At 34.3% G+C, this 27,869-nt stretch overlaps 1 protein-coding gene across 1 annotated transcript; it reads left to right on the forward strand.

Moving 5' to 3' along the window:
- The first annotated feature begins 14,254 nt into the window (after window positions 1-14,254).
- LOC137924861 (uncharacterized) lies at window positions 14,255-27,444 on the forward strand. The gene is made up of 4 exons (XM_068768243.1): window positions 14,255-14,369; window positions 15,506-18,444; window positions 23,467-23,658; window positions 27,418-27,444. The coding sequence occupies exons 1-4, from the start codon at window positions 14,255-14,257 to the stop codon at window positions 27,442-27,444; spliced, it is 3,273 nt and encodes a 1,090-aa protein (XP_068624344.1).
- The last annotated feature ends 425 nt before the right edge of the window (window positions 27,445-27,869 follow it).

Here is a 27,869-nt window from a genome sequence, read left to right on the forward strand (position 1 = left end):
CGTGACGTACGTAAAAGTTGGTAAATCTTTAATATTATTAAGACATCATTCATGAACTTAGATGTAAGATATATGTTTCTGTGTTATTTTTTGTTATTGCTGAGTTTGAGAATATTTAAAAAGATTTTGCGATTGACCACGCGCAATTGTGTAAACAATAACTTGATTTAACTCGCAGACGTTGTCTTTAATTGTACAAAGCCGACACTTCTTTGTATATTTAATTAAAACTCAATCATTTTAATCATTTCAGCTGTAAGATGTCCATGGCTGGGCAAGGTATGCTTCCATAGATTTTGAATAGCAATACAAGCGGCCTGCATATATTTTTTTCTTACGACCTTAACTTCAACGAAAACAAATTTAAGAATGAATTAGACGCTTACATCTAAACGTGTGGTGGTACGTCACAGCGGGCAAATTTATTTATATGTTTTTTACTTAAACCTAAAACGCGAACCTAATCTTTTTACCTCTGAGTTTTTTATTATTATTGCGGTATTAAAAAGATGTTGGCTATGTAATTTGGAAAATTCCAAAAACAAACATCCTGTTTCATATCTATTTTAAGAATAAATATTTGCGATCTCGTTATGTGTTTCTTCAATATTTATTTTGTTTTGTTTTCTGAATCATTATATTGGCTTTACTTGGTGTGTGATCGTCAGCGTACGTATTTAATAAATATTTTATGTTTCTTTGGGGAACCATTGAAAGTGTAAGTATGGTCGCGTTGCAATGTCGCCTTTCACGTCTAATGGTTTTCATTTTTTAAAAATGTGGAAATAATTTTTTTGAAAATTATAGTTATGGTCAATTGAAATCTTATACACCAGTATTCTCATACCAGAATTCTTCAAACTCAAAATATTACATAACTGAATCTTTGTTACTTAAAATAGCTTATTACTATAGCACCGCAAAATTACAAGGTTTACGGTGTACACCGCAAGTTTTACCTTTATTATAATATAACAAGATTTGCGTGTCGTGTAATCTGCATGAGTGGCCATACGTCTCAGCTGTAAACCCTTTTATAGCACATCGCTATCAAATCTACTAAGCTTCACATTCATATCTGTTTGATGATGGTTTTGCGATGATAATCTTTACTTGAGATATATTTTGTATATATTACATTAGTAGCTTATTATTTCTCATATTTTCTGTAGTAATTCTACTTAAAATATCTATATATAGTTTATTTAGTTATTTATTAGTAAGTTATTGGCTTTTCATAAAAATAAGTTATTGTAATATATTTTACATTGATCACTTTACACAGGGCTGATTGTAAATAGGATTAAAAGTTTTAAAGGGTTGAATGTAAAACTCATTTGTTGTGTCATATCGCTAACTTGACTATGTCTTTGATCCGCCTATTCTCGTTGCGTCTACTAACGTCTTGAGTTGTACGAAATAGAATATATTAGTTTAAGTATTCGTCGTTTACGAATACTATTAGGATGTTACAATTAATAATTATGGATATATAGTTTATGTATTATGTCAATTGTTATTATTATGATATGTGTTTACAATCCCTTCTATCACTTGATTACTAACCGCTCTATTTTTACTTAGAACTTAAGTTCATTCAAATGTTGTCAGGAAGAAATCGCCGCTTGCGACGTGACCGTCGTTTGTACTTCCTCTTTTAAGTATTTTATATTTCCATGTCCTGGTATACAATACAACAGTTGAATGAAATAAATATGTAAATATAGTGATAACTGTGTATTGTTTTTTTTTTTGTTTAAGTTGCGACAGAACAATAACTTTTGATAGTACGATGCCTTACGAGTGAGCTAGTATAGAATAAATAAAAGCGAATATTTTGTCATTGTATTTTAATTTCTGTTTGTTTTAAATAAAATATATCAGTCGAACTCAAAAGTTTATGCCAAAACAAAGACTTTCGGCTCATAAATCGAGCGGAACGCAGCTGTCAATTACGGGGACGTGCTCGGAGGAATCAAATAAAAAATATTGCGCGGCGGTCGAGTGCCACTAATGGTGTGCCTTGGATTTTTGCATGACGTCTGTGCTAATAACCCACATTTTTTATACTTCAGCTCCACTTGGCGCTTGAAATTCGGTTGTAATTATTTAATAATAGACACATTTGAGGAATAATATAGTATACCTATGGACGTGACTGTGAAGTAGATGACCGGACTTTTTCTTGAGAAATTTAAAACTCGTAGCATTAACACAACTTTGAAGCACCAGCCTTCGGAAACAAATATAATTAAATCTCCTTCTTCCTAAATACCACTACGAGGGACCAGTTATGCGCTGCCCGTATCCAGCAATATTGACTATGTCGTCGGTCCAACCAGTGGGGAAGTGCCTTCGCCCAATCTATCAGCTCGTTGTAGCCAACCGAGAACTATTCCTCCCCAATGGCTGTCGGTCACACGAGTAATTTGTCCAAAGGTATTTGACTAAAGCAGCGGTATGAGCTTAAAAGTTCTGTAGGCATACAATGTCTAAATAAACTAATTAACTAACAAGACAATTATGCTTAGCTTTTATATAAGACAGTCCATATTTAAACTGCACATAACTGAACTCAGGTAGGAACATATACCTTCTTAAATTCAGCTGTGTTGTATGTGTGTACACATGGCATAATGTTTCTGACATTACAAAGTCCTCGGGTACAGATAGTGACAATAATTAATTTTAATATGTAGCTGTTCGAATATTGAAAAAGATTTTTTTTACCATACAATCAATATGTTATTTATTATTTCTGAAAACATCGATTTTACGATAAGACACCACAAAATAATACTAAAATTTCGTAACCTATATGAAATAAGTAAAAAATAATGTTTTTTGCAAAAACGCACTCTTTAATCTGTCGGAACGGATGTCAATTACAAAAACGTGCCGACGAGTCTAAAAAACATGGCCGCCGGAAATGTATGTACGCTTTGAACTTTCTAAATTCGTCTTTAGCTAAAACGTTTTATTTAAAAGCTGTGATGGGGGTCTTTTAAGATTGTGAATAGCTTTAGAGATTTATATTAAATACTTTGATTGCATTGTCAGCTGAAATTAATTACACTTTACTAGGTTAGTTTAACTAGGTCGTTTGCCTTCAAAACTCGAGATTGTTTGGTTGATTATTTATTAATTAACACCTTTTGCAGCATAAAAGTACAATTGATCTTGTCGCAATTTCCCATTATTTTAAAGACCTTATACAATCTTTTGATGAATCGGATGTTATGAGTGAGAGATTATCATGAGTTATATCTGGTGAACACGACGCTTTGACTTCAGATTATATTGGAAAACAGAGAGTGATTAGATCGAGGCCTATGTATGTCTAGCGGGGTGAGAATACGAAAAAAAGCGATATAGTCGTAAGGTGTAAAAATAAAACTATCCATTTTTGCTACGGCAAAACTTTCTCAAGAAATCCTTAGAGTTTATTTATGAGATCGAACTAGAAATGAGATCTGTATACGTACGAAAGTCACCGACAAAGCCCAGTGGGTTGATAAGTTGATAAGGTGACAATGGGCAGCCCATATAACGTGAAGAACGGACAAATGTCCGCTGGGGCTTTTTGCTTCGGTAGTGGAGACCACGGGTCATTAAGCGCAACGTTGGACGAATAAACACTAACCGGACAGGCGACCTGGTTAAAATCGACGGATAACGCAGGATAAATGCCGCTCCTAACGGGTGTCATTATAAATCTATAAGGAAAGCTTTTATACAGTAGTGGACGTCTATCGTACAACTGTCATGATAATCATGACTATTTAATTACGTGCATATAAAGTTTCCATTGGATAATGTCGCGAAATAAGTGGTTATGAACAAAACTTTTCGTCACCATCATCAAGTAAGCCGATAAACAATCACTGCTGGGCATAGGCCTCCCGCTATCGCCGCGATTATTGGTCTTGCGTAGTCCGCGTCCAGCGACATCTCGCGACTTTGACTGTGTCATCGCTCCACTCAGTGGGAAGTCTACCAACGCCACGATTTTATTATTAAAATTGTTATCTTGCAAATATTATAATGCGTGTTAGGTTTCATTTTCATTTTCAGTACATTAAACTATTAAGAGTCGCCCAGTCTTAAATTAATTTATCCCCATATTGCATTTGAATATTAACGAATGTTGTATGTTATACAAATATCAACATCTACAAGACTCATTTAAAAAGACGAAAATAAACTTACGAAATAAAAATTACAATTATCTTATACAGTGTTAGATTTATTGTAAACACTTTTACCTTCATAATTTATAAAATGAGAGGATGTTTTGCTTATAATAAACAATTCTCTCTATAATATGCCGTAATTATAAATTTTTGGATCAATCTGTTGATATTGTTATGAACCAATATTTCAGAGAACAGATTAGAAGCGATTAAGGATAAACTTTTTTATATGAAAAATAACAACTAATTTATTTTATTTTTTTTATACAACAATCTCATAAAACCATATCGTTATACAGGGTGAGTGGTTAAAGATGTAAAAGTTTTAAAAGGGTGAATGTCTAGGTCATTTATCAGCAAAAAGCGTTAAAGCTATTGCACCAATTTCGATTCACTTATAAAGTGATCTCTCTGACATATGGTGAATTAATTTAAATTTTCTCTGGAATTGCGATAGACCAATAGCTTTAGGCAACTCAGTCTGCCGCGACAGATAGTAAACAATAATAAATTTTAACGCATAGAAATCCAAATTTTGACAACAAATTTTCTTACCGTATTATAATTACATAATTTATTATTTCTGAATACATTGGTTTTTGGACACGGTGTATTATAATTAATAGCAAATGAAGTAAAAATTCGTCACCTTAAAAGCTTTTACACCTATAACCAATCAACCTGTATACTAAGTTAAGCCGCGGTGTTCCTATAATAAAAAAAATATACTAAGTTAATTAGAATATTCGTCAATCTACGGATTTATTTCGGTGTAAAATTTTTACTTTCAATTTATATTCAGCATAGATCGACACACGTGAAATTTAAATCCGTCATAACCTACAAGCGTGCACCATATGTAACGGCAGATGAGTTATGACGTCACATTCGGCAATCATCTTCGCTAGTAAATTATAAATACGATCTGACGTCTTCATTGCAATATGGGGATGCATATATTTTTATTTGAGACGACTTTATGTGTCATATACTGAGTACTAGACGTAGTTATCTAATTTTTTTTTAAATAATGATTACGGAATTTGAAAAAGGTTAATTTTTATACATTGTATAAAAATATGTAAAATTAAACAAATCAATTTTAGTTACAGTTCTCTTTTACAAATGGTCTAATCTAATTACTGACCAAAATCTTAAGCAGCAATCTGACATGTAGGAAATATATAAACACTATTCTTTTTACATAAAAATTATAGGAATGTACACAGAACATTTTCCTTAAGAAAAGATAAATGTGAATTAATAAATCGTTATGTGGTAGTCGTGCAACAAAGTGTATCGCCTACCAGCCCACTGATAAATGCGCATACGGCAAACAATGCGAATTACACAACTGCCACCGTTAAATCACTCAACACGTGTTTCACCCCTCCACGGAGCATCTTCAGGAGTTATGTTACACGATTAGTGCCAAACACAGAGTGAGCTCAACTCGCTTTGTTGCACGATTACCACCGCATGTGCGGAAGTGGCTAAATATTGATCCTTTTCTTACTCCATATTTTATCAAAATGATCTTCATTTTACACATAAAACTGCTGGACGTAGGTTTTCCTAGATTTTCAAAAGGCCGGTCGGAAGCCGCCTGCATCCAACACCTCTAATTTAAATGTATATTAATAATTATGTAATCGATATAGTATTCATTAAGCAGATAGTATTTTCCCATTTTCTAACTCGACCTTCATATGTATGTTGACTGGTAGAGATTGCCTATATGTACTATATAAATTCGCCATTTCACAATTTGAAAAAAAGTGTAAGTAAATATAGATGGCACTTGAGCGGTGGCCTGCGGTAGAGGATTGAAACTTGCAATCGTAGGTCGCGGGTTCGACTATCGGGAATTTTTTTTATCCACACTTTGTACATTAATTATATATTGTCATTGCTCACAAATAAGTTTCCAGAGGATGGGCAAAAGCATCCTGTGCGTACCATAACACCGCAATGAGATCACCAACCGTCTGGAAAACGTAGCGATTATGGTATATCCCCCATATATAACTTTGGAAGGGGCCTATACCTTACAGTGGGCATCTATGAGCTGTAACATCAATGACTATAATGCACCGTGTTCATAGAAAGATAGTGCATATATGTTATCTTTAATTAAAAAAAAGCTTTTTTTGAAGGTATTGTGGATTGATTTGTAAAGAATTCTTAACAGCAGTATTTATTTTGTCTTGAAATTAAGAGAGATCTAGTACTATTATATCAATAAAGTTTAAAAAATAAATTAATCACTATGCTATGTAGAGATCGCACGTAGTTTTTTTGTGAAATAAGACTAGTGTAATGGGTTTACATTTTGTTATATATTTTTAATGGTAACACTCTGGTAGATTTATTATGGGTATACTTGAATGTGATATTATAAATCGATTGGATCCATGCAGCTGTCAATTACTACAAGCGACCGGAAACATTTTTAAAAAGAATAAAAAAGGCGAAAGGCATTCACGGCGGCTTGCCTCTGAGTAAATTCTCGCAATACTGGCCGATTAGTGTTATAAAAAAGATTTAGTATCGTCAATGAGGTGAAGACGTTATTGCTGTTGTTTTTATCAAGTCTAATATAGTAACATCTATTAATTGATTGCTACTTCATACTATAAAGCCGCGAGGCGAATAAGTTATTTACGTTATAGAAAACATCTTTTAGGGCCATGTTGTTTATTATAATACAAATTTCTGTCCATCATTTTTCACTTAGAAATAACATCGCTATAAAATTTATTTGTAATACGCTTTTACCATAACCTACTGGTAAGAAAAGGACTTATATTTAGCCACTTCCGCACATGCAATGGTAGTCGTGCAACAAAGTGCACCGCCCACCAGCCCGCTGATAATTGCGCATGCGGCAAACAATGCGAATTATACAACTACCACCGTTAAATCACCCAACACGTGTTTCACCCCTCCACCTGGCATCTTCAGGAGTTACGTTACACCGATTAGTGCCAAACACAGAGTGCCTACTGGCTCTCCAATACCTCCGGCCATCGCGACCTAAAATGCGTCTGGTGGTTAGTCTCTTTTTAACAAACTTCTGCTTACTTTAGATGTTGCAGACATTCTTTTGTGCATGCCATATCTGTAAGAGAAAGAAACTGCTTTTCACGTAATTATCTAGTGTACAGAGGTAGCATCCCGCAAAGGCAACCCACCGCGATTCACCGAGAGGCCACCCTGAGATTGTTTCCAACAACAAAGGTCAATTGGATTTTATTCAGAAGTTGGCTAAACTAAAAGCGAACCCTGACGAAAAGTGATATCAATAAGCTTCGTTGCGGAAACAATCCCGTAAAAAGATAAGACAAGATAAGCTGTAAGCTGAATTAAGGACATTTGTGAGTGTAACCAAAACAACGGGCTATGCTTTTTGCTCGCTTATTATAGATCATGTCGCAATAAAAACTCTCATAGCTATGTATTTTACGTTGAAGTATTTCAAATTAAAGGAAAGGATTTCAATTCTTTTCTAGTTTCTATTAAATTGGGCCCCTCTTGCCTAATTCTCGTGATGAACGTTAATGATTACAATAAATGATGAATGGATAATAATATAAATCAATCAATAATCACTAATCATAGCCACACCAGTTATATTTTGATCAATTTCATCATAATAAATTTTCATGCTTTCTGATGGGACACTTTGAGAGGTCAATGTAAACACAGCTTTCTAATTTAATTTGTCGAAGGTTAAGCTAAATTATAACTTATACACATAGTTTGATAGTATGATTTTTAATGGAGACCTCAAACAAATAATGTTGCGAATTAAAAAAAAATACAATTTAGCTTTCTTGTCCGATATCTCAAGGTAAAAAAAGTAAATTTAAAAATATACGTAAATTTAATTTCACGAAAATTATTTTTGTATGATTACGTTTTATTTTATGGGAGTAAAACCACAAATAGCAGTTACAATTTTTATCTATTTATAAATGTATACATATATTTATATATATACTCTTTAGATTTTAAAATCGTATATCCAATTACTTGAGGCATCAAAACCGCCTTTTTTATATATGTATTAAATTAGATTCATAACATAAAGAGTCAGGCACAACATCTACCATTTTTTATTCACTAGGAAAAGAAATTGCCTAACGAAATACTTCTACATCACACAAAAAAAAACATAAAATGTATAAACAATTATTCGTATTCATATTTTTAACAATAAATGTATTAATAAAGGATGAACTCCGTCAGAGCGTAAATCGGCCACAACATGAAACTTTCGACTATATAATTCGCAACTCGAAAGCTGGAGTAAATTATTCCGCGGCACTTTATTATGACCGCTGCAGAGAGTTCACTGGTTTATTGTATTATCACCTAGCTAACCTAGCTGAGTAATTTTCTAAAGTGGCTTTATGAGAATGATATTAGCTATAATTTACTTTCGAAAATAATGTTAAAAATACATTTTGTGTTTTGACAGAATATTTTTGAATATATATTTTATTAAACAAAGGAATGAAATATCAAGGTGTCCAAGATTTTCAAAAACACTCCTGCTGGTTTTAATCATATGACCGCTGCCATTTATTATCCAATGTTTTTCTTTAACTCAGCAAGCGTTTTCGGAGAATTACACTTGTAATAGACACTTGTCTACTAATGAAATGTTATCGTGGCGATTTTTGGGAAGTCGTATGCCTTGAAATGTGTGTTTTTCGGCTGAAAAGAAAAAGATGAGTAAATAATAATGCTTAGCAAAAACCTCTGCATGAGATACAGCCAGTCTACTTATAAAATTACGTTTTAAATAATCCTCCGTTATTATATAATTTAACAAAAGTTTTAATTAAATAAACAGAAATAATTGCATAGCAGTAATTTAATATAACATTTATTATTGGTAATAAATGTTATATTTATTATCTCCAAGACTTTTATGTCGTCACTGATATGACAGTTAGTCATATCAACGCACAGTAGACAAAATAATATTACTTGACACAAAATAAGACCAAAAATTTGATCTAAGGCTAAATAGTGTTCAGGGTTTTTTAACGAAACGGTCAGAAACACGCTGAATGGCTGGTTAATAATAGTTCAACTGCTGATCGCTTTTAACATAATGTTGAAATGTTCATTAATATCATATTATAAACATACCGTGTGTTACTGGTGACAACTCACGGCACTGAAAGGTGCTCTCTTCGCTTGAGCGCTTTTAATCTAAAACTAACCTCGAACCTCACTGACAAGCGGTCATTTGCTCAATGAGCCATGTATTTTGGAGTCACCTAACATATTGCTGACTGTTCGTGTCTTATTATCTGTTTAATATTAATTACTTGTTTTATTCATTTTTAAACGTTTCACCGATATTTACGGCCAGCATAATTATGGCCCGGCTTGTGTACGACTACAATAGGTAAGCATATTTAAATATGTACCATGTTGTATGAGATTAATGTCAACGTTGTATTACATTTTGATTATGGCATGTCTAATTAAAACAAAATTAAAGTCTTAAAGAACTGGTATGGAATGTGATAACAAAGTGGTCGTTTATCATACCTGACTTATCTATATTTACTAGGCTATCCCCAGCTTGAATTAGTTTCGATTACTCACAAATTGAGTACAGATTTAAATATTTAAACAAAATTTGTTTTCAAATTTGCAATCATTTTTAACGAAATGTAAAAGCTCGATACGATATCAATCCACTTTCTTTTAGCGCGGCAAAATATAAACACAGTTACCGGTGCGTTTTTAAAAATTTCAATTTGCAGTAAATTTCGCAAGTCGAATTTCGTATCGTACTCTCTTGCTTCCATCGCGAAATAATCACTCGAGGTCGTTCGCGAGCTGGACTCTATCAAAGAGGTGGATAGGAAATTGCCCCGTCATGATTTGTATATTATTTTTTCGTAAAACTTTAAAACTGCTTTTTAAATATATAAATGAATAAAAAAGTGCTTTTCCAAGGTTAATCATGCTATTTATTCATTAGTAGCATAAATAGCACTGATATATACATACTATAAAACATCCATTGTGGTGTTTTACAAGTGTTATATACGGGATGTAAAAGTATCAAATGGGCTGAATGTACAGCTGACTTAATGTCAATTAATGCATTGTACACTTGTTCGAATATCAAATAATAAATAACATTACGACAAAATAAAAAAAAAATACATGTTTTTATTAATGAGTCTTAAAATTGAATATTGTTTACTGCCTGTACATGCAAGCTTTCTACTGCCAGAAGTTGTTGTCCTATGACATTCTGGTATAGACATTACATATTTCAGTGTTACAGACGGCTAGTGATACGCTAAGCGGGCCTATGAGAAACTTAATCCTCGCGCTTCGCAGCTTGACGGCCTGCGCGGAGCCTTCATCCGTCGAACTCCACCCCGCGAAGCGCGCCTCGAGAAATTCGCCGAAATGACCGTATGGAGATCTCTCCTATCAGCAAATAAGTCGCGTGCAGACTCGAGTAGATATAGCCTTTGTGTTGTAGTTGCGATGAAGAGCTCGAGTCCAAAGAAGCTGGAAAAGAAAGGTTAAGAGCGCCCAACACCAATAGAATATACTATCCACGCTCCCTCTATTTCAGATTTGGAACCTTGTAACATAGTATAGTTAGTTTTGTATTAATTAGTTTTAGTTTGTATTTAAACCAGTGTTTGCAACCTGAGTTGATAAAGTTACAAGTTTCTTTGATGTATCGTCCCGTGAGCGAGTTTTGAAATAGGCTTAAAATTTTTCAAGTTTTTTTTGACAAATTAGCTATATATTCATCTCACGACATGACATAACATGACATGACATCACATCACATCACCTAACGTAACGTAACCTAATATAATATAATGTAATGTATGTGAATGTGAATTTTGGCAAAACATTTAAAATTAATATATATAAATTACATATATAATACTCAGTAAGCTAATTATTGTCATGGACTCTTTGTGAGTACCATATTATTAAAAGCAACTGTTGAGTTTGTCGCCGGCTTTTCTCAGCAGAATGCCTTTCAAGCCGATGGTAGGTTCCTGTAGGGCTGACCATATTTTCATTTTGTGATTGATTGTATTCAAAAGTATTTATGATAGCCTATTTTAATGAAGGATATTTTGATTTTGATAGATAGTTTCTAGTGAAATAAATATTAAAGATTCTGTTGCTGCTGTTTCTCCTTGAAAGATCACACCCATGCCTCGCTTAGTAAAATGGCATATTAACTTTTCTTAAGACATTATTTGTAACATAACTTTGAGGTTGAGCCTCCTATTTGTCGTCCTAATGGATTTTATAAATAATTAATTTAATATGTTTTATGTCAGATGACGTATTGTGAAGGACAAAAGGGAGAGAGGAGAGAGTTGAGAGGGTGAGGGCAGCAGCAAAATAATGCTCACCAATGCTCGACGGGTGCGTGAATAATTCATGGCCTCACTTATTTCAGGACTCGGACACGGACGTTGTTTCTTATTTGCTACGATTGAGACAAGTTACTATATGAATCGATGCGATATTTCGTTACATCAATAGGACAAGGAATTTAAGGAATACCTAAAATGAAATTATATATAAACTTAATATTTAAAAGGTTTTTTTTTTTTAAAAAGAATTGACATTTTCTTAAATTACACGCATCTTTGTAACCTATAAAACAATTGCGAGTTGAAATGAGATGATATTGAATTCATATTTCAAAAAGATGTTTTGGTGAATAAATAAAAATCTAAACAATAAAGGGGGTAACCAAATAACTTACACCGAACAAAATTATCATAAAGTAATTATGATCTGACACTTTGTCGCTATACGTGCAAATTAAAAAGTCTTAGCAATAATAACTAATTAGATACAGAACTCGCCGCCGGGTTCTTAGGGTTCCGCAGCGGAAAGCACAGACTGGCAACCGTGGCACATCACGCTCACTCACAAGACAAACAACTTTGTTAATGTCGTTGAAGACTGGATGCACAGCGCCTCCAATCGGTCCTATTGGAAATTTATGGTGGAGGCCCATGTCTAACAGTGGACGTCTTACGGCTTAAATAATGATAACTCTCCTCATGTGTTAATGTGCAAGATATTAGTAGTGCGGCGTAGAGCTTCCACTAGGTAGACTGACGGCGTAGTTAAGGCCACCGTGCCGTTATTTAAGGGGGGCCTTTGCCTTCTAGTAGGCGTTTATCAGCTGATATGATAATGATGATGAATACAAAATCTCTACTTATATATATATATATATATGTATATATATATATATATTATTTAAAATCAATGATTCATTTTTAAAACTTTTAAGTACCTGCAAGAACTCAAGGCCGTTCTCAGTCTTATGGAGAAAAAATTGTATTGATTGTTTCAGATTTATTAACTTATTAACTCAGTTTGTAATAAACAACGATTACTTGTAAAAATAATTTTACTATTTCGTGCTCCAGAAAGGATTTAATAATAATATGATTCTATATTTATTGTAATGCTCTATGTGTTGTATTTGAAGTTGAGTATTGTTTTTACAAATTTATTACACCACATGATTTTTTTTTCATTTTAAACACTGAAAAAGAAACTCTTTTTAGCGACTGTATTATCAAGCACCAAATCAAATCACATAGTCATGGATGTTCATCTCCATATAACACCTCAATTCACTTTTATGACAATGGTTAAAAATATGATTCGTTTTTAATTCAATGTGTTAGGATTTTTTCGGACTGGTCTATCACCTTCATCATTTCATTCATCAGCTGCCAGTATCCTCCAAGGGCTTGAACAAGGCCGTCTGCCTACCTTGAGATTGGACGTCAAACAAATTCCTAATGAAAACTAAAGAGGCGAACGGAAGAAAATGTTTACCTTGACTATATGTAGCAATACATGTATTCTCATGTTTTACTGTATATACCTCAGGTAAGAGTTTAAATAGCCATGATACTTAGCATAACACAGCAAGCGGTTTAAGTGGAGATGTCTCAAGAGATCATTGAGGCACACATACAGTCTTGTTACAGTCTACGGAAAAAATATTGCCTTACTCTTGTTGGCACTCTCGTAGTTCATAGCGTAGCAAGATATTTTTAATTCCTCAAAATATCGAAGAAGGTCATTCACCCCAAAACACCTGACAGTACGCTTTACTGAGATCTGACAGGTTATGATTCAGTTGATAATAGGTGTAATCGAGATAGCGTCTTGATAAGTACAACCTCATAGCATATTTCGTTTGAAAAGTAATGTGTAATAGCTGCTGTATTTTAAGAGGTTGTAGTTATAAAAATCTTATCTTATATAAAGTAAAATCAATTGAATTACGACTTCGATCGCAGACGGGATATATAATTAAAATTAGGTTAAAACCGTATAAAGAAAACCAACAACAAGGAATGAGTCAATAAGAAAGTAGCATTTAAATAAAGCTAGTGATAACACAATAATGTTATGAAAAGACAGTAGCTTCGCAGAGCATCGCGTTGTATAGGCCGGGAGTAATGACCCGGTCCGCAGCGCTGAAAAATTACGTACGCTGACAATGACTAGTCAACAATTGTCTACATTTATTAGTGAGCCTATAACATAAACTAGCGGTATTCTATATATATAAAAGAAAGTCGTTTTAGTTACACCACTTATAACTCAAGAACGGCAGAACAGATTCGGCTGAAAATTGGTAGGGAGGTAGCTTAGAGCCAGGAGATGGACATAGGATACTTTTTATCCCGTTTGACAGCGTTCCCGTGTGACTTGACATGAAACGTCAGTCCCTATAAAACGTGGTGTAACAAAAAAGAATCAGACTTGGAATAACAAAACGCAAATGACAGCTATGTAATTGACGTAAAATGACAGCTATGTATTGACGTATGGATGACAATTTGATATTTGTAAGAAATCAATATTAAAACTATTTCTATTAAATAAATAATTAACAAGTGGATTGAAGTGACGTGAAGTTTAATTAATAATGCCGCGACCAAGACGATCGATTCTTTCCCGACAAAGCCGTAATACAAGAATAATACAAAATACTGCAAATGAAAGGACTGAAGAAGAACAAGAAATTGCACGTAAACAGCGCCGCGATAGTATGGCTCGACTTCGTGCTTCTCAATCACGAGAGCAAAGTGAAGCAGCCCGTGAAACAGCTCGGTTAGCAATGCAGAATCGTCGAGCGAACAACAGAAGGCAACAAATAGATAATGTGCGACGCAGAACAAGATATTTAGCTGATTTGAATCGAGCAGCGTTTCGATACGATTGCAGCAATGATTACAACTTGCATCCTAGCGTTTGCATTGGGCAAATGGACGTTGTTTGCGAGTATTGTGGTACATTAAAGTTTTCAGGAGAAACGCCTGGATTATGCTGCCTTAATGGAAAAGTGAAATTGCCAGCGTTGACTCCGCCACATGAGCCATTGTATTCATTGCTTTGTGGCGAAACACAAGAATCACGCCACTTTCTTGCAAATACTCAAAAATACAATAGTTGTTTCCAAATGACGTCATTTGGGGCAGACATTATCGAAGAAGGAGGATTTAATCCGACTTTTAAGGTATTTATTTTTGTACTTACATAGAATGTAGTTAAAGAATAACTTACTTTATCTATTGGTATGTATTATATTTGCTAATACTGAACTCTACTCTCCCACAGAAAAAGTGTTTATAAACCAGTTAATACTGTCTGGTTTTTATTTTGTAGATACAAGGACAGATCCACCATCGAATTGGATCATTACTACCTTTCGAAGATACACAGAATAAATTTTTACAAATATATTTCATGGGCAACATGGAAGAACAACTTGATCGACGCCTAGGGATCAATGCAGGAATGAAGCGAGCAATTATTCAAGACTTGCAGTGTCTGCTTCATGAACATCATGCATTGGTCAGGTTGTTTAAGAGTGCTTTAGAGCAAATGCCAAATGATGACTATAAAGTTGTCATCAAAGCAGATAAACGACCATCTGGAACACACGAACGCACATTTAATGCTCCAACAGTAGACGAAGTTGCCATCCTGATTGTTGGTGAACAATTGGAAAAACGCGATATTGTGCTTACACGTCGCGATACTGGGCAACTGCAACAAATATCTGAAACTCATCGATCATATGACGCATTGCAATACCCACTGATGAATTGGCAAGGAGAAGATGGATATTATTTTAATATTAAAATGATAAATCCATTGAATGGTAAAGTATCAGTATCTTAATAATGGTTAATTTCTGTATTATTTGTCTTTGAAATGGTTAATTATCAAATTTTGAATTTCAGGTGAAGAAACTACAAAGAAAGTTAGCTCAATGAATTATTATGCATATCGTTTGATGATTCGTCAAAATGCTGACAACTATTTGCTGCGGTTTCGTCGATTGTTTCAGCAGTATTGCGTTGACATGTATGTAAAAATAGAAACGGAACGTTTAACATTTATTAGGTTGAACCAAGCCAAACTGCGTTCTGAGGAGTACATCCATTTACGTGATGCAGTTAGTACTGAAGGAAATGCAGCTAATATTGGTCGATTAACTATTCTGCCGGCGACGTACATTGGTAGCCCACGTCATATGCATGAATATGCACAAGATGCAATGACATATGTTCGTCATTACGGCCGGCCAGATCTCTTTATTACTTTTACTTGTAATCCAAAATGGATAGAAATTACTCAATTGCTGCTTCCCGGACAAACATCAAATGATAGACACGACATCACAGCACGTATATTCAGGCAAAAAATTCGGTCCCTGATGAACTTTATTGTTAAACAACGCGTCTTTGGAGATACTCGATGCTGGATGTATTCAATCGAATGGCAAAAGCGAGGCCTGCCGCACGCACACATTCTTATTTGGTTAGTGGAAAGAATTCAGCCTGACCAAATAGATGATATCATATGTGCCGAGATTCCTGATCATGAAGTCGATCCAGACCTACATGATGTTGTTACTACTAATATGATTCATGGACCGTGTGGTGCCATCAATCCCCAATCACCTTGCATGGTCGATGGAACGTGCTCTAAACGATATCCACGGAAATTAACGGCGGAGACTGTCACTGGCAACGATGGGTATCCGCTGTATCGGCGTCGATCACCAGATGACAACGGTCGAACTGTCACAACGAAAGTGAAAAGAATGGATTTCGTTGTCGACAACAGTTGGATTGTTCCATATTCGCCACTTATTTCTAAAACGTTCAAGACACATTGCAACGTTGAATACTGCAATTCAGTTAAGTCCATAAAATATATTTGCAAATATGTCACGAAAGGCAGTGATATGGCGGTTTTTGGATTGCAATCCTCAAATACCAACGATGAAATTTCACGCTATCAAGTTGGTCGTTATGTGAACTGTAACGAAGCGATTTGGCGTATATTCGCATTTCCAATTCACGAACGTCATCCTACTGTTATACATTTGGCGGTGCATCTGGAGAATGGTCAACGAGTATATTTCACGACTTCGAATGCTACGCAACGTGCTGAAACACCTCCAGCTACTACATTGACCAGTTTTTTTGCAATCTGCCAAAGCGATCAGTTTGCACGAACTTTGCTTTACTCGGAGATGCCACGTTATTATACTTGGAATGCTTCATCCAAGAATTTTCAAAGACGGAAGCAAGGTGATGCGGTTCCTGGGTATCCAGATGTGCGTTCTACTGATGCTCTTGGTCGTATGTATACAGTTCATCCAAAGAATGATGAATGTTTCTATTTGCGGTTGTTGCTGGTAAATGTGCGTGGGCCAACTTCATTTGAGACACTACGAACTGTTAATGGTGTAATATTCCCAACATATCGTGCTGCATGTGAAGAATTGAACTTATTAGAAAACGATACCCATTGGGATACGACAATCGCTGAAGCCATTATCTCTGCATCTCCAAGTCAGATACGCACATTATTCGCTATCATAATTTCGACATGTTTTCCATCAAACCCATGTAACCTGTGGCACAAATACAAGGATAGTATGTCAGAAGATATTTTACATCAAAGTCGTGTCAGTTCCAGAAATCACGATATTGAGATGAATGAGGAGATACATAATCGTGCTTTACTCTTGATCGAAGATATGTGTTACCTCATGTGCGGTAATTTATTAATCAGGTTAGGAATGCCAGCGCCAAATCGTGAAATGAATGACGCATTTAATCGAGAATTGGAACGGGAACGTGAATATGATCACCGGGAATTAGATTTAGTAGTTCAAAGGAATGTACCCCTGTTAAATTACCAACAAAAGGAAGTTTATGATACTTTAATGAAGGCAATCGCTGATGAAAATGGTGGTTTATATTTCCTAGATGCCCCTGGTGGAACTGGCAAGACATTCCTTATGTCATTAGTTTTAGCAACTGTTCGGGCGAGATCCAACATAGCGGTTGCAGTTGCTTCTTCTGGAATAGCAGCCACATTGTTAGAAGGATGCCGTACGGCTCATTCAGCATTCAAATTACCGTTAAATCTTCAAACAATTAAAGAACCAACGTGTAATATTGCAAAACACTCAGCAATGGCCAAAGTTTTAGCGGCATCGAAAATCATCATCTGGGACGAATGCACAATGGCGCATAAACGTGCATTAGAAGCACTTAACCGAACATTAAAAGATTTACGCAATGACTCGAGATGTTTTGGAGGAGCAATGATTTTACTGTCTGGCGATTTCCGCCAAATACTGCCAGTAATTCCAAGATCTACGGCTGCCGATGAAATAAACGCTTGCCTCAAATCGTCAAATCTATGGCGCTATGTGAAGAAACTGCAGCTGACAACAAACATGAGAGTTACATTGCTTAATGATACATCTGCTGAAGATTTCTCGGAGCAATTGCTGACTATCGGTAATAGTCAAGTACCTGTCGATGAATCGAGCGGATTAATATCATTTCCAAATAATTTCTGTAATTTTGTCTCATCAAAAGACGAACTTATCAACAATTTATTTCCAAATATTATTTCTAACTACAAAAATAATGAATGGTTGAGTGAGCGAGCAATTTTAGCGGCTAAGAATAAAGATGTAGATGACCTGAACTACATCATTCAAAATAAGATTATTGGAACAATGCATTCATTGAAATCTATTGACTGCGTCACAAATGAAGATGAAGCCACCAACTATCCAATTGAATTTTTAAACTCTTTGGACGTGCCTGGCTTACCACCGCACAATTTACGCCTAAAGGTTGGCTCCGAGGTAATCATGCTTCGAAACATAAACCAACCAAAACTGTGCAACGGTACGCGTTTGGTGGTTAGTAAATTGATGAACAATGTAATTTACGCTACGATAATGATAGGAAAATTCAAAGGTGAGGAAGTTCTCATTCCGAGGATCCCGATGATCCCAACCGATATGCCGTTTGAATTTAAAAGACTTCAATTTCCGATACGTCTTGCATTCGCCATGACCATCAACAAATCACAAGGCCAATCCTTAAAAGTTTGTGGTTTAAATCTAGAACATTCATGTTTTTCACATGGTCAATTATACGTGGCATGTTCACGGGTCGGAAGACCATCGGCGTTGTTTGTTTTTCGCCTGATAATAAAACAAAAAATGTCGTGTATCACAAGGTACTTAGGTGAAGAGCAACCTATGTACCAAAATACAGAAATAATAATGAATGATTAATGTAGTTATTTAATTTTTTTTGTAATTTTTCCAAAAAAAAAAACACAATCTGCTTATTTATTGCCATTAAGCCGGAACAAAGTTCGCCGGGTCAGCTAGTCATTTATATAGTAAGTAATCTCTTACAGACGGCTTGTGCAATAACAAAATTAGAAAAAAAATAAGGTAGTCGGAGGAGGTTGGATGCAGTTTTTCTACCGGTCTTACTGAAAATCTATAACGGAAGCCTATGTTACGTCCTATGGCTGCAATGGTGGTAATGAAACTTTATTACATATTATTTTTTTAGTTACGTATCTTTCTTCCTTTATTCAAATTACGTGACTACTACGTTATAAAAATTATATTTAATTTTAATATATTCGTTATAGTTAAATATTTATGTAAAGTATTACGTGAACAATTTTTGAAATCTAATACGTTCATAACGTCGCAGCCTTCATTTCTTCTTTATCAGTAACGATAAATCGTCAACAGTTACTAGTCGTTGGTAGTAAATAAATCCTTTAGAATCGCTCGGTAACGGCGTCAAGTGGATTTATTGAAACGCAAGCAATCTTTATAATAAGCGCTGCGTGGCATTAGTGTTTTACGATAAAATAAAACATTTTCCCTTTTAAGTCATATTTTCGGCGTTTATATTGTATTAAATAAGTTTTCGGATCTCTTCATTCCTAATTGAATGTTACAGCGAAGCTCCTAGCATAGTTCTCTATATTGCACTCTGGATGACCTTGATTATGTCGTCGGTACAACTAGTGGGGGCCTATACTTCATACCCAAACTTTAGTATCACGTAAGAATCTTTGCACTATAAAAGGAATTTTTATGAGTTTATTAACTGTTTACTAATTTCATAAAGCCTATAAAATGATATAACAAGCTTATCTTTATTTATAGTTTTAATCGTTTTTATTATTTTTATTATATTTACAATTATTACATCACGCACTTGTGAAAAATGATGTGTCAATTTTTCTATTTATTATTGTGTGCGCGAGCGAGTGTGTGTCGGAGTTCGATAAATGAACATCAAAAATTTCTCGTCACTTTTCTGCTATCGGACATCACGATGCGCGGGTTCATGTCATCCACACATGGTTGAAATCTCTTCAACTCACACTAAGCGTTTTAATACAACTATTATAGTGCGAACAACCAAGGTATAGAACAACTTACCGACGTCGTTGTTTCTAACTAACTAGGAAGTTTTTAAGTCAAGAGTAAATAGGTTTCTTCTAGGCAAGCATGTAGCGTCGTAGACCGCGTCATCACTTAACTTCAGGTGTAACAAAGGTATTTGACCTACGAGGCTTTGCCTATAGGCGATAATAATGTATCCAATTACAATAACATTTGTCTATTTGATATCGTTTTTCATTACTTAAAATAAATGTTGACGAATATAATTTTTCGCTTATATTGTAATGTGATTCGTTTAGTACTTTTCGCCAAGTCTAAATTAAATCTAGTGTTACAAATTATATACCGTGAAACGACGAGGTAATTACCCAAAAATACAAAGCAAATGTTATTATTTCGGCTTTTAAATTAATAAAAATTAATAAACAAATGAATTAAACATAAGTATTTTTTATTGTATGCGTGTGTGTTGGTTTTTATAAAATGTCACTCTATTTACATTACATTTCAAGTTTTAATAAGGGACTATTGAAAATTAGAGAGTGCAGACAGGTCTTTGATAAGACTTGTATGTGTGTTTTTAATTAAATTTAAAACAAATAAACTATCTAAAATTGTTAAAACACGTTGTTCAATATATAAACTGTGCACACTTGACTAACCCTATATTGTGTATCAAAAAGATTGATTCTATTACTTTGATAGTTTTTATTATACACAATATACTCCTGAAACCAGTTTCAATTGCTTTTCGTATATTGCACAGAGCACTCAATCGATGAAAGATAACAAGGCGGTTATTCGTGAATTGTATTTGAACGCAGTTGTACAGTGGGCGCAATTAATTGGTAATATATTTGTATTTGTTGGTAGTACGCGACTTTACTCGTGTATGTTGTGTTGTATGCAATTTTGGCAATATGTCGCCACGTTACCACAATAGAATTTGATCAAGCAAATCGTTTTGTTTAAACGATTATACGTTTTTAATGATGATTTTTGTATTAAGCAATAGCTTACTTTAACTTACTTAACTTTAATTTTAGTTTAGTCATATATATATATATATATATATAACTAATTATTGCATTTTTTCAATGAGTATAAGTATTTTTGTATAAAGGATCGTTAGTAAAAGGTATTACTGTTTTAATAGAACGTAAGCAAAAAGATTTAAATTTCAATACTTTTTTCCGGCAAACCTTTATAAAAGATTACTCTGAAATACTGAATACTTGAATTTATTTTTCCTACTGAAATAAACGAAAGAAACAAAGCTTTCACACCTTTAACCAATCAACTTGTATAACGAATTTTTTTATATCATGAAAACCAAACTAAATAATAATGAAATTTCGTACACTGTACCAATTCGTTGTGACCTTTATTCGTGAAATTTTATAAAGTAAGAAAGAAAACATCTAAGTTCATCGATGTGGGTACTTTTCAGATCACGGCGTGTTTGGAATCCTCGTCAATTTAAGTGAATGGATACCTTGCTTCGGAGTTCAATCTGATTCTTGTTTCTATACAGATGGACTTCTGGTATACTTTTCATAACGTACAGAAGCATCGTAAACGTTCATATATGAATAAATAAATATATTATCATATTTTACAAATCATATGTTGTTGTCGAATAAATAAAAAAAAAAAATTCGTCACCAACTAAATAATATAACGGTACGAACTGAATCTCCTTAAGTAACTGCCAAGCCTGATCATTGTGACGAGTTTGAAGTTTGGCTCTGTCGCCGTTTTGTCGCTAAAAACTTGGCAATACTGTATATGATAATGATTAAAAATAGTCTATCAATTTACATTATTCTAGGATATATCATTGAATCGTGGTAGTTTTACATGAAACATGAAACGTACTGATAATTATAGTACAGCGGGCTTTTATAGGCAACCGTTCATTTGTGTTCATAGCTGTGCACTTAGAGTAATAATCCTCGTCATCGTTATTACGTCACAACAATTAGTCGCTTCGAGTATCTCTGTTATTGAGACAAAGTGGAAGCCAGAATTGTGATTGCTGTTTTGTATTGGGACGTTCAACCACAAAGTGGACAGACGACTTTGTTAATGTCTTCAGAAGACGCTTAATGCAGGTCACTTTTAACCGGTCCTATTGGAAATCTGTGGCAGAAGCTAAAGTCCAGGAGTAGACGTCCCACACCTGAAATTATAGTAATGATTACGTCATTGCCTTGGAACCCCTTGGTCACGCCATAACTGGAGAATGTCTTTGTCGACTTCATTTTTTTAAAGTTTCCCAAAATTCTGAGCAAGGTTTTTTTGTGTAGAAGAAACTTTAATAATTTCATAAAATATTATTAGTAATAAAACATTTCGCATTTGACAGTTCAAGCGCTGCAAATTAATATCGTTGATTAACAGCTACGTTGATAAAGCGTTAAACTTATTTATTTCACATTTTTATAATAAATAAAGTCTCCGAAATTACTGTACTCCGAAGTACAGAAATTATAACCGGCTGTTACTGTTATCATCTGGCAGTACAAGATTTGAGAGTATAGCTTGTATATATGTTATTTTAGTTCGAAATTCCAAATTCAAATATATTTTAAACAAAAGCTAACCGATTTTTGGGGAATTATTTATTTATTTGTTTTGGTTAGTTTCAATGTTCTTTTGACATCGTTTGTATCGTTTCATCATCACTTCAGCCGAAACACGTTCACTGCTGGACATTGGCCTCTCCCATACAATTTTTATAAGACCGGCCGGAAATGGACTACATATGTCTTCCGACGACCACATGAAGGTCACGTGTCCACTTTTCGCGAGGAGGTTTTACGCTGCGCTTGCCGTGGTCTCCACTCCTTAACCTTCAGCTCCCAGCGGCCATCATTCTCACGCTCTATGTAACTTGCCCAGAGCCACTAAAAAACGCCAATCTTATTCTTTATTAGAAGAAAATTATAAAAAGTCGTCTATTTATTTCACATATTTTCACCTAATGTTTTAATAGCCAGAGTCAGCAAAATTAAAAGAATATTTCTTTAATATTTAATTTTTGCAAGCGCTCGTCTGTCGCGGGATTAATTAGGAAATTTATTTAAATTTTTGTTTGTGTAAATTATGCCTATTGTATTTAAATAAATAAAGAGAAATGCACTCAAATTTAAATAAGTAAAAAAGAATATACGTTCCTTTAGCTTCGGACGTGGTCGCTGCAGGACACTTGAACTGCAAACTGGTGCTTGTATTTTAATGAGCCGCGATTCTAGCATTTCAATAACTTCTGTTGCTGTGATCTCCATTGAATGAGTGTATTTCAAATTTAATAAAGCTTTGACCAGAAACTTCTTAAAGCTGAAGCCATATACTAATTTTTTATTTATTTATAAATTTTACATTTTTAAATTTTATTTCAAAATTTCTCATTTTTATGAATAAATAATGATATTTTAGTGGAAATCACCGGAATACGCAACGAGGGTCATGTACCCACAAAGTGGAGAAAAAGCCTTGTTAAAGTCGAGGAAAGAAGCTGGATGTACGCCGCTTCTGACAGGTCTTATTGAAATACCACGAGGGAGACCTATGCCCAGCAGTGAATGTTCAATGGCTGATATGGTGATAAAACGAAAGGAAGATGTCAGTGTAAGTTGAAAGGTCGCATAATAAATAAATAATAAATCTCGAAACTTATTGAGAATAAAACCCGACCGTCAGTATTTAATAATAAATCACGTTTTAAACAAGAACAGGCTACGACCATTCTGAGAAGATTTTGCTCTGGCGAAAAAATACTAAGTCTGTTGAAACACGAGTGCCGGATATAAGTTGGAAATCAGAGACGACTTTTGTATTTCCGGTCGTAGTTTTCTCTAAACTGTCATTTTAAAACTCTATTTACAACATAGTTGATTTATAAGAAATTCTGACATCTCTCTATTAAACAAAAGATATACAACTAGCAGGGGTTTTACAGCTAGTAAGTGATACTAATTTCCCATCATATAAAAGTACATAAATAAATAAGTTCTTAATAAATAAACGTGTAGGCTTATGAGGTCATTGCGTATGCACGCGCTTTGTGGTTAAAATATAAATTATTAATTTATTTATTTTATTTATTCATATTATTATTCAATTAGAATTGTTTACAGCGACCATTTGTGTATACGAGAAGTGAGCTAGAAGCTCAATTTGATAACAGTATCTGGTTGAGGTACGGGGATTCCAAAAGCGCCCTGCGAAGATCTCACAACAAACTTAGATAATAATTTTTTTCTGTGCTCACTTTCACAAAATCCTTAAATCGTTCCAAAACTTTATTATATACTTTTCGTTTATTTAACTTTTTAATTTTATTATGTGCCATTATGTGACAATAGAGATATTGCAGTGTATTGTAAAAATCGTACACATTTGCCTACAAAAGCGGTACTAATTTAGTAAGCCCTAGAGAAAGGTCTTACAAATTTATTTAAAACTCAAAACCAACGTAATAATGTTGGCTAAATAGTGACAAATTTCGTTCTTGCGTTATTTCATTTTAAATATTTTATTTTTAAGAAGTTGTTATGTTAGTTAAAACTACTCGATGATTAATAAATTCATTCGCGTCTTCCGCGTAAACTATACGAAAAAAAGTTTAATAAAATAAAAACCGTTTGTAAACTTTTACGTTCCTATTTAATGCACCCTGTTTTAAATTTTATTTAGTACTCTTTCTTGAATATAATCATTAAAAAAGTTGAAAGCGAGGTTTTATTACACAAAGTAATTTCTTACAGACAACTACATATGTATAGTACGGAAACGGAAGAGGGACAAGTAACTGGTAGTCGACGAGTACATTGTACGAGATTTATTTTAAATTTTATAAATATAAGTATGACGGAGTCCTAAATACAAATACAGACATCTATTTACTTAAGTAGTCTATATGAGCAGTGGTTGCCCTACGGTAGGGGATTGAGAGTTACGATCTTATGTCGCGGGTTCTATAGCCGGGATGTAGTCTTATTTATATTTCACACTTTGTAAATTAATTATACCGGATTGCTACTACTCACAAACGAGTTTTCAGAGGATGGGCAGCGGTGTTCTCTGGGTACCATAATGTCTGCACTGCGATCGCCAACCCGCTTTCCAAGCGTGGCGATTGTAGTGTGTACCCCATATATATTTATGGGGTACGACGTTACTCTATAATCCTTCATTTGTTTAAGTATTGTATTATTACGTAATAATATAAAGTTTAACATCCAACAATGTTTGCCTTGTATTATCTCAAAGGGAGAGCATGGAAGAGTGTTAGCGTATGAATATGAATTCGGCTACGGATTTCACGTTCCCCTGCCTCCATTGAACTTTGAACTTTTCGCTGGCCAGCGAAAACGGAATTGATTTTTGATCGAAGATCCGCTATGAAAAATTTAGTGAAAAGTTAGTGAATGGCGAATCGGAAATCGAAATGTCGGTTTTCTGTGCGCCAATTGTCAGAAACGGAATTATTGAACGTATACTTTTCAGATTAATCTGTTGCATTGAAATTTTCCTGAAGTAGGAAAGTTCTAAATATAAAGTATAAATGATCTCTACGTAAAAGTTACCTTTTTATTGACTAACCCCCAAGGATAAAAATCCTTTACTCCATTTTACATTAACTAATAATACCATTTTTTCAATTTATATTGGTTTAATGTTTATTTACGCTAGCAAATATGACAAACATTTGCGACGATGTGAATATTTTTTTCACGAAAAATATAGGTATTTCATAACACTCTGCCTTTTGCTACAGGACATGATACAGCCTCTATGAAAAGTTGTCGGCGGTAGTGCTTCGTTGGAAATCTATGGCATATATAATAAAAAACCAGTGCTTGTTTTTTGTTCACAATCATCATCATTTCTACCATAGGACGACCATTGCTGGACCTTGACTTTGTCCATAGAGATCCAACAGGACCGGCAGGAAGCGGCCCGCATCCTGCATCCTCTGATGACCTTAACAAGGTTTTGTGTGTTGGCTGGAGGTCCTGCCCTGCGGTTGCTGATCCGTGGTCTTCTCTTTCAGAAACTTTAGGCCTTGGTATCTTTCTATTCTGCGCGCTATGACCTGTCCACCGTCACTTCAAGTTGTGATTACTTTCTTTATATTTGGCGATGATCAGGTGCCGTACACTTTTATAATATTTAATCTTGATTGAACTGAGAGTTCGCATCTGTTATTCACAAGTCAAAATTACTTATACAAAAAAAGTTTTTTGACTCTAAAACGATTTTAATACCTCACGAATCCTACATGTATTCATTAGTATCTCTTTCTTTGGAGCAAGGCCGAAGCGAAAATCATGAACGTATTTAGAACGACCCTTAATTGGTTGTTACCAGATGTTACAAATGTGTACCTTGTTACGTAAACGTGATATGGAAATTGATTTTTCTGAAATCATAAAAATTGTTCACTCTTTTTTTTGCGTTTTTACGTGGAAGTATTTTCGTATACTAAACAAATTAACTTAAACAAAACGTAATTTTCCGTATACTAAACATAGGCAATAATTGTATCAATGCAAAAAAAGTTATTAACAATCATATTTCTATTTTGCGTTTGTTAAAGAGGTATACATTTATTGCACACACACAATTGTATAATTGCGTGTGTGAAACAAATGCTAAATATAAAAGACTACACTAAAACAAATCATGTTTGTTGACACATTTATATGGCCGATATTATGATGTTTATATCTAGGAATGTTAAATTTGATTTAAAGAGAGCAACTGCCGAAATCCTGGCCAGTTTTTCTCAGCAAATCACCATTCCAAGCGGGTAGTGGCTTACTACGTATAATGGTTAAATAATTGATGATACGAAAGTGCGTCGTAATGCCTATTTGAATAAAGATATTAAAACTTGAATTTATTAAAACAAATACTAACAATTAATAAAAAAGATTTCTCCTCCTATAATTGTAATATATATCGCAGAGGTTTAGTTTCCTAAGTTTGCGATTTACATAAATAGTTTAGCAGTTCTTGGGTATTGCAGGCCTATACAATGCCGTCTTGCTGTTACTTGCTACCCGAACTGATGTAAACAGAGAAAGATCTCCAGTTGACGTACTGTTATAATCTTCACTAGACTTCTTTGCATACGTATTCTACGTATTTTAATTCTCTTCTGCAGTTTAACAAATACAATAATAAAAGATAGGCGAAAAAGTTTAAAATATTTTTTACTTCGTACATATAAGAATTTTCATTGCAGTATAATAAAATTTTGCAAAACCTTGTTATATCTCTTATATTTTACTCTTATTCTCGATAGATGGCGGTATTTTAAAATAATCACTACCTATTAATGCACGCTGTAGAGTTCATTCAGTAATTTTATTTATGCAGGAACTGATGGCTGAGATGGCGAAGTAGCGATAAATTACTTTATCTTTATCATCATCATTTCGGTTTTAGTACATCCGTTGTAGGGCATAGACCTTTGACATTGATTTCCAACAAGGCCGGTCGGAAAGTCATCCGTCCACGTTGTGCGAGGATTACCCACTGCTCTTATCGGTGCTTGGTTCTATTCTAGAACCGTAAGACCCCTGCTGTCATCTGTTGTAAAATTGCTTACGTAAGTATAATTTTAAAAGATTTTTTATGTTATTAAGAGATAAAATCACCTTTAAATACCTTTAAAGAACCTAATGAGTAGTGAATACAGAATCAGAAAACAAGTTTTATAATGAAATCACAGGGCCATTAGAGTTCTTGTAATCGATCGGTGAGCGTGCGGTTTAGCACTTCATATGCAATAACAGTGCGTGACGTCGTGTGCAGTCGACTGCATTCTA

Source organism: Battus philenor, unplaced genomic scaffold (genome assembly GCF_028537555.1).
Source record: "Battus philenor isolate CCGP_79_NKW_IND1 unplaced genomic scaffold, ilBatPhil1.0.hap1 SCAF_25, whole genome shotgun sequence".
NCBI classification, from domain to species: domain Eukaryota; kingdom Metazoa; phylum Arthropoda; class Insecta; order Lepidoptera; family Papilionidae; genus Battus; species Battus philenor.